General features: G+C 35.6%; 1 protein-coding gene across 2 annotated transcripts; it reads right to left on the bottom strand.

The window, feature by feature from the left end:
* Positions 1–211: 211 nt before the first annotated feature.
* prkab1a (protein kinase, AMP-activated, beta 1 non-catalytic subunit, a) lies at positions 212–8,862 on the bottom strand. Of its 2 annotated transcripts, XR_009650095.1 has the most exons (9): positions 8,719–8,862; positions 6,695–6,895; positions 5,430–5,596; positions 5,129–5,222; positions 4,917–5,031; positions 3,967–4,100; positions 2,821–2,889; positions 1,290–1,422; positions 212–891 (listed from the first exon to the last, which is right to left on the bottom strand). XR_009650095.1 is itself a non-coding variant. In XM_060895747.1 (8 exons), the coding sequence occupies exons 2-8, from the start codon at positions 6,842–6,844 to the stop codon at positions 1,345–1,347; spliced, it is 807 nt and encodes a 268-aa protein (XP_060751730.1). In that variant the 5' UTR covers positions 6,845–6,895; positions 8,719–8,862; the 3' UTR covers positions 212–1,344. The 2 variants fall into 2 exon arrangements, 1 of the variants encoding a protein (XP_060751730.1); XM_060895747.1 differs by having other exon boundaries at positions 212–1,422.
* Between the last annotated feature and the right edge of the window lie 248 nt (positions 8,863–9,110).

The raw sequence follows: 9,110 nt of genomic DNA, 5'->3' as shown, positions 1-9,110 counted from the left end.
CCAGCTGATCAGCACAGGTTTTCAGACAGGCTGGTGAAACGCTGTCTGGGCCTGGTGCCTTTCTTCTCTTGATCCACTATCTGTTGTCTCATAGTGTCTTCAACAGCAGTTTGTCCTCAATACGATCACCTCTGTCTTACTCATGAGGAATCTATATTACGTCCATACTCACTAGACATCTGTCACTCATAGAATAAACAAAAACATGTAAGGGTGTTAAAAAATAAAGTTTATTGACAACTGATTTTGAGGAATGATTTTGTATACATTAGCTTTCAGACACAATCATGCTGTACAAATAAATCAAATGAGACATTACTGCTGTAAATAATTAGTCATGTATTAAAAAAAACAACATAGAAATATCAAATAAATCATGCTTTTTAGCAGGAACAGAAAGCATTATGTATGTATTATCTAACAACATAAACCACAAAATGCTTTTACTATACAAATGAAATGAAATGTATAAATTATACACCTACATGTTGGTCCATTTTTACACAAAACCTGCATTTGAGCAATATACTCTTGTAGATAATTTTATATATATATATATATATATATATATATAAAATCACTTGGTCCTCCCTTTTGTTTCTTCATTTTTTTTTGCAAACATTCACCAAATCTCAGCAAATACATCCCACACTGAGCACTGATTCAGTCACCTTTATCCCTTTGAGATTATCTGAGATTTTACATGATACTACAGCAGCTTTGACTACTTTGACTTTAAACGACGTCAATAAGGTAAAGATTTCTGTCAACCATATATTTTATTATTTATTTAAGGAGTATCCAGTGTCAGAGCTTTGTAACAGTCAGATTTAAAGACTGCGGAGTTTATGCTTTGTGGTTTTTACAACACGTCCCACAACATAAATGTATCTATAAACAGATAAAAAGTATGTGTCAGTCTTTAATACATTCATGTAATACTTGGTAATAAGAAGAATAAAAACACTACGAGAGGTACTGTTATTGGGAAATAAATCAACTTTAAGGTGGTAACAGTAACTCAGCAGCTATACCACAGAGCACATATACAAGAGTTTAATCCTTACTTCTGATATTACTTGAAATGCCTAAACCTACATATATTTTTGGTCTCTTCCGTACCACTTATCGATACCAAGCTGTTGTTTTTTATTTATAATATATTCTCTTGACAGCAAAAAATCTAAATGGTTATCTCTTGGCAACCAGTGCCGACATATATTACGTATAAAAAAAAAATATATAAAAAAAAAACAAAAAAAAAACAACAGACACGAGAAGACACCTACACTTGAAACTAGCTCTTGGAACGTGTGGTAGAATTCGTGAGCAGAGCCGCTGGGGTCAGATGGGTTTATACAGCAGGGTGGTGACGTACTTCTTCTTATAGCGATGTGTGGCACTAAGAACCATTACTCCATCCTTGGAAAATAAAAATGTATAAATAAATTAAAAAAAAATTTTTATAAATAAAATAAAAATTCACATGTAGCGTGTGTTCACATGTAGCGTGTGTTCACATGTAGCGTGTTCACATGTAGTGTGTATACACATTGTGTGTATATACATGTAGTGTGCTTATACATGTTGTGTGTGTATACATGTCGTGTACGTATACATGTAGCGTGTATATACATGTAGTGTGTGTATACATGTAGCGTGTGTATACATGTAGCGTGTGTATACACACATGTAGTGTGTATACACATTGTGTGTATATACATGTAGTGTGTGTATACATAGTGTTTACATGTAGCATGTGTTCACATGTAGCGTGTGTATACACATTGTGCGTATATACATGTAGTGTGTGTATACATGTAGCGTGTGTATACATATAGTGTGCATATACATGTAGCGTGTACACATTTAGTGTGTGTACACGTAGTGTTTATACGTATAGTGTGCGCATATACATGTAGTTTGTGTATATATGTAGCGTGTGTATACGTATAGTGTGTACACAAGTAGTGTGTGTATACATAGTGTGTATACACATGTAGCGTGTGTATACATATAGTGTGTATACACATGTAGCGTGTGTATACATAGTGTGTATACACATGTAGCGTGTGTATACATATAATGTGTATACATTGAGTGTGTACACATGTAGTGTGTGTATACGTATAGTGTGTATACACGTATAGTGTGTGCATATACATGTAGTGTGTGTATACGTGTAGTGCGTGTATATACGTGTAGTGTGTACACAAATAGTGTGTGTATTCATGGTGTGTATTCACATGTAGCGTGTGTATACATATAATGTGTATACATTGAGTGTGTGCATACTGTATACATGTAGTGTGTGTATACGTGTAGTGCGTGTATATACGTGTAGTGTAGTTCCACCATCTCTCAGGGTAAGAGGCAAGAATACTACAAGACTCTTCTCCCCTAGAGGTCCGGACAGCTGAGTCACTGGCTATTTTCAAGCGGCGGTTGAAGACCTACTTATTCAGGAAACACTTCAACTAGCACTTCTTTCCCTATCTTTTGCATTTAAAAAAAAAAAAAAAAAAAAAAAAAAACTGACACTTTTTCAATGTAACTTTGAACAAATGTTTTAAACTCATGGTATCTTAAGTATGTAACTTAGTGATCCAGCATTAATGTATTCAATGTTAGAGATTTAAGCACTTATGTACATCGCTCTGGATAAGGGCGTCTGCCAAATGCTGTAAATGTAAATGTAAAGCGTGTATATATGTGTAGTGTGTGTATATACATGTCATGTGTGTGTATACATGTCGTGTGTGTGTATACATGTACTGTGTATTGATGTCCAAGATGTTTCATTTCATGTGTCACGCTTACCTTAATGGACAGAGCATAAAGATGGTTTAACATCACATGATTGGGCTCAGGAAGTAATGCAGGGTCACACTGGTGAGATAAAAATATAGGATTTGTTTTATCCCCATTTGATTCTATCTTTATTAAGTAAAAAACTAATTATTTAATTATTATTTTTATTCTTTTTTTTTTTTTTACATATTTCTATCAAACGTATTTCAGTTACTTGTTATTTTCTATGTCAGTATGTTTTCCAAATGTAACTACAAATGTATGATTACACTTAAAACTAAAATTGGACCTATAACAAAGTGGGTGGAGTTTAGCTTACAGTCTCTCATGATTGGCCTGCTTGCCTCTACGTCGTGTCCTGGTTTATTAAACGGCTTGTGCTCCATAACCTGCACTGCACATCGCACAATCTGGTGTGTTTAACACCTTAGTCATCCCTAACAAGTAGACATTTAGCCTCGAGAGCTTATTTAAATGATCCCACACTTCTAAACGTTCTCTTTCACTGAATTAATAAAGTCGCTCCCCGTGGCAGGAGCGTGGGAAGGTGCACGCTTCAGGCAGTAGGCTGTTCTGTTTGTTCTGTTTACCAGGCTGAATTTCCCAAGCAGCTTTATGTAACATCTATAATCCAGATTTATTTGTTTGTATGTTTATTTTTAATGATATGAGGTTGTCAGTAATATTATTAGACTTTACCAAATATATTCCATTTGGTACATGTGCATGTATGATATTTATTAAAAATGCATTCTGCATTTCATACATGGGATATATATCATTTGTCAAGGCTAAATGTCTAATTATTAGGGACGACTAAGATGTTAAACACACCAGATTGTGCGATGTGCTGTGCAGGTTTAATAAACCACGACAAAACGTAGAGGCAAGCAGGCCAATCATGAGAGACTGTAAGCTAAACTCCACCCACTTTGTTATAGGTCCAATTTTAGTTATAGGTTAAAGTGTAATCATACATTTGTAGTTACATTTGGAAAAAATACTAACACAGAAAATAACAAATAACTGAAATATGTTTCATTCGAATAGTAATAAAAAACATTAAAAAAAAACGATACTAGTAATGAAGTGATTAAATAGAGAATTCAATTAGACCTCGAAGATGCATGATGTATGTAGAGATGCAGTACGTACTGAGATGCCTGTGTCCTTGTTGAGGATGACCTGCAGCAGGTGAGGAGGGAGGATGGGTGGAGACTTGAACTTCTCGTCCTGTTTGGGTATGTAAGCGTCTTGATGATATGGCCCAGGAGGAGAGCTTGAGAGATCTAAATAATTAAGAAAAAGAAAATCAATCAGCAACAAGTGAAACTGCTTAACGGGATGAATTCAAGAAAGAAAACAAATCAAGCCCTGAAGCCTTACTACAGTCCTGATCTTAAATCTGTATGGAGGTAAAACTAAGGACTAAAATACAAATGGATTTATAGGAAAATGTCACGATTACACAATTAACACAATTTTTTATACCACAGAGTTATAGAGATTTAATCAACACAAGTACAATCAGAGGGGGGGCATGGTGGCTTTAAATTAGTGGTTAGCACGTTCTCCTCACACCTCCAGGGTTGGGGGTTCGATTCCCGCCTCCACCTTGTGTGTGTGGAGTTTGCATGTTCTCCCTGTGCCTCGGGGGTTTCCTCCGGGTACTCCAGTTTCCTCCCCCGGTCCAAAGACATGCATGGTAGGTTGATTGGCATCTCTGGAAAATTATCCGTAGTGTGTGATTGCGTGAGTGAATTAGAGTGTGTGTGTGTGTGTGTGCCCTGCGATGGGTTGGCACTCCGTCCAGGGTGTATCCTGCCTTGATGCCCGATGACGCCTGAGATAGGCACAGGCTCCCCGTGACCCAAAGTAGTTCGGATAAAAGATATCATCTTCGGTAGAAGATGAATGAATGACTGAAGTACAATCAGAATTAGTATTAAAAAAAGTCTCCTTTTTTAAGGGAACATAAAGGGAAAGGGAAAAGCAGGACATAAAAAAAAAATATGACTGTGTGTGTGTGTGTGTGCATACTTTATCATCAGACTTCTATCCATAAAATGTTCGATAATAATATAAATGTCAAACTCTATAGCTACCTGACATATCTGAGCATTTCTGTGAGTCCACCATGAGAGCATCAAACACCTCAAAATCGGTTTTCTTCACCTGGATGATGTTGTTGATTGTTCCGAGCTGATTGGTCACTACAGGCTGATTTAAAAATAAATTAAAAAAAAAAAAAACAACACAGCAATTAGTTACAGGTTGTAGTGTTATCTGTGTGACGAATCATCTGCATGCTGGTCACCTCAGATGGGTCGTGGGTCCACTGTCCGTCCACGTAGAACTTATACAGATGTTCACCTTCAGGCAAGTCCACGATCGCCACGAAATTGTTCTGACTGGATGAAGGAGAAGAAGATCAAATTGGGGAAGTGCTTTTATAGATAAAAGGTGGATTAATTACCTTTCACTTCAAATCCTGAACGCTTCTTTTTCCACAGAAATCTGACAGTTATCTTTGGCCATACCGCACTAAATGTATTCCTCTTTATTCGTGTACATGTGACCTTTTGAGATTAGAATTTTAATACGACGTCCTTATTTACCTCCGAGTTAGAGGAATCTTATTTGCCCAGTTGTCGAAGGATCCAGAAACATAGACCTCTTTTCCGGCACCGGTCCAACGAAACACTGTGGGTCGTGCCAAGAGCTCCTTATCAGCAGACTCGAGGTCCTGTCTCCAAGCTAAAAACTCCTCCTTCTCTAAGGGAGCCTGAGGGGAAGAACAGAATAAACTAGATTTATAAAGTTCGTCGCGACAAACTTTTATGTTGGCTTTGACGAGGCAAGTATTCGCAAAGGCAGGTGCTTTTTGGAGGCGAGTGGACATAAGGGTCAGTGTTACTTTTGGAAGCAAGTGGACAGAAAGATAGGGTGCCAAAACATTTGGAGGCAAGTGGAGACGAGCATGTGACGTCATCCAAATATTCCTGAGGAAGTTCCCCTCATTGGGCTGTGTTTTGATGTCACATGTTCATGTTGTGTTAATTTTTGATTTTCACGTGACATCACCAGAATACACGTGAGAAAGTTCTTCTCATTGTTCTGAGTGTGTCACATGTCCATGTTGTAAAAAGTTTTTTGATTTTGCATATTTTGGGGGTGGGGCTGCGGCACAACCAAAAGGCCAGTCAGTACACCAATTTAAAACTTTGTTCAGAGTATCACCCTAAAGGAGCTGGTCGAATTTGGTGTAGATAGTTCAAAAGCTTGCCAAGTTATAAACCTCCAAATTTTATAATGGGAGTCTATGGGAAAAAACTTCCAAAAAGTTATATTATTATTATTATTATTATTATTATTATTATTATTATTAATTGAGCTGGGGACGTTAAAAGCTCCATAACAAACAGAGCTCCAAAGCCAGCTAAAATGGCAAGTTTCTGTGGTTTCTGGTGTTGGTTGAAATCCACACTTTTTAACTGTACTATGTGGTTGCAATCTATCCTTATTAAATAACAGACAGATATGCAGACAGACAGACAGACAGACAAATAGACAGGTAGACAGACAGATATGAAAACAGGCAGACAGATAGACAGTTAGTCAGACAGACAAACAGATATGCAGACAGACAGTTATACAGACAGACAGGTACTTAGACAAACAGTTATGCAGATAGACAGACAAATAGACAGGCAGACAGATATGCAGACAAATATGCAGACAGACAGACAGACAGAACCAGAGTTAATGTATTTAATGATAGAGACTTAAAAGCACTTTTGTACGTCACACTGAATAAGGGGGTCTGCCAAATGCTGTAAATGTGAAGGAAGACAGACAGACAGACAGACAGACAGACAGAGACCTTAACATCCTCTCCATGGAAAATGTCTGCGTCCTCAGGGCTGTCCATGAGGATTTTGGGCCGGTCTCCCTCTTTAGCACCTCGGCTGTCCCTGCGGTTGGCTTTTTCTCCCTGACCCACTCCTGACCTCTCGCTGCTCGTGTTTCCCATGGTGCCTTTAGAAGTGGAGCCGTGTAGTCAGCTGATAAGTCCTCGATTACACTGTGGGCGAAAAGATAAAAGACATCAAAAAAAAAAAAAATAAAACATGATTAGAAAGTAGACAAACAGATAAAACATCGTTCGCTGCAGTGGAAAATTTTTCACATGATGTTTATGTAACTTCTCTGCATTTGGTTTCCAGTGTATTCGATAGTACACACATAACTCTGCTGATTCATATGTTTCAGAACTGATTCTTTTAAGAATCACAAATCTTTCTTGAATAATTCTGAATCGCTGGAGCTTAATAAAGGCTTAGGCATAATACTATTTATGCCTAAGTATTTAAAAAAAAAAACGTAATATATAGTACAGCTTTAATACTTTAACAGCAGAGTGCTCCAAAATTCTACACTCAGAAAGTGTTAAATTTACATTAACAGCAGAACCTCAAGAAACTCAATATTATCTGAGGAAATATCTTTAAGGATCATGTAAACTGAATATTATAATATATAAAGAGATAATAAAAAAAAACTCAAATGCAATACTATATAAATATAAACATAAACATTATATAGAACTATTTTATACACATTTAATATGTTAAAGTATAAAACATAAAAAAAATATATATAAATAATTGGTGCTTTCTTTTTTTTTGTTCTATTTTGTTTTAAACATTATGGATGTAAAGTCATGAAGAAAGAAAGAAAGAAAGAAAGAAAGAAAGAAAGAAAGAAAACAAAATGAAAATAAAAGAAAGAAAGCAAACAAAACAAAAATGAAAGAAAGAAAAAAGAAAAACAAAAAAAGAAAGAAAATAAACGAAAGAAAGAAAGAAATAAAGAAAGAAAAACAAAACAAAAAAATGAAAGAAAGAAAAAAGAAAAACAAAAAAAGAAAGAAAATAAACAAGACAAAGAAAGAAAGAAAGAAAGAAAGAAAGAAAGAAAGAAAGAAAGAAAGAAAGAAAACACAATGAAAATAAAAATAAAGAAAACAAAACAAAAAATGAAAGAAAGAAAAAAGAAAGAAACAAAAAAGAAAGAAAGAAACAAAACAAAAAAATGAAAGAAAGAAAGAGCAAGAAAATAAACAAGACAAAGAAAGAAAGAAAGAAAGAAAGAAAGAAAGAAAGAAAGAAAGAAAGAAGGTGTGAAGATTTGTAATCATACAGAGACACATGACACTACACAAAATGTATTTTATAAAGAAATGACACAAATGTACGACATCACAAGAAGAAATAACCAATCAGATGAAGCTTGAAGATTTGCACAACTTTGGTCTGTTTATTCACTAATTATCAAAGAAACTACAGCACAAGGACATTCAAGAACAAACACTGGGTTAATATTTCCTCCACCACCACCACATTATTCCCCCCAGCATGCACCATCAGGGCTGAGTCCCAAACCCTACATGACTCCCTACTGTATATAAACAGCACTATATAATAAGAGTGTATAGGTTTATATCCCTTTCATTTGTACTAATGCACTTGTTCCTGTGCACTTGTAGTGTACACTATGTAGGGTGTACAGGAGGATGTGGGATTCTACAAAAGAGGCACATAGACACAAACCTGAAGTATATATACACATATATATATATAATAGATAATTATAATTACAATAATATATATATATATATATATATATATATATATATATATATATATATATATATATATATACATACATACATACACGTTTGCTTAAATTTATAAACAAACCCTAGCTATTAGCTTTATAAACAAACGCTAGTGTTATTGAGCTATAAATCTACCTGGTTAGCATAGCATCTTAGCATAGCATCTTAGCATCGACATGCACATCACCCAGATATTTCAGATAAGTTCATTACAATTTATTTCTTACCTCGTTATCGTAAATATAGCTGAATGACAGTTTAACAGTTGTTTGACTTCATTTCTTTCTTTTTTGTTTTATTTTATCTCTATTTTAAAATATCCCATCGGTTTTGACTGCAAGACATCAACACGGCCCCGCCCCCTGCAGCGCGATGCGTGGTTGCCAGATTCTCGCTAGAAATCCACCTTTTTTTTTACCTTGCAATGCGTGTAATACATAATTTCTTAGAATCAAAGTGTGTGTGTGGGGGGGGGAATCTACACTTATTTAAAAGCAAACGAATTATAACAGCTGCAGAAATTCAATTCACTATTCAGAAGACGTCATATTTATTCTAAGGGCATTTGCTTGTCATTCCTATGTCTTGTCGGTAGATGGCGACATGAACCTAACAGAAT

This window comes from Tachysurus vachellii, chromosome 20 (genome assembly GCF_030014155.1).
Source record: "Tachysurus vachellii isolate PV-2020 chromosome 20, HZAU_Pvac_v1, whole genome shotgun sequence".
Classification (NCBI taxonomy): domain Eukaryota; kingdom Metazoa; phylum Chordata; class Actinopteri; order Siluriformes; family Bagridae; genus Tachysurus; species Tachysurus vachellii.
The sequence above is the reverse complement of the archived record's forward strand: the minus strand, read 5'-3'. Positions and strand labels throughout refer to the sequence as shown.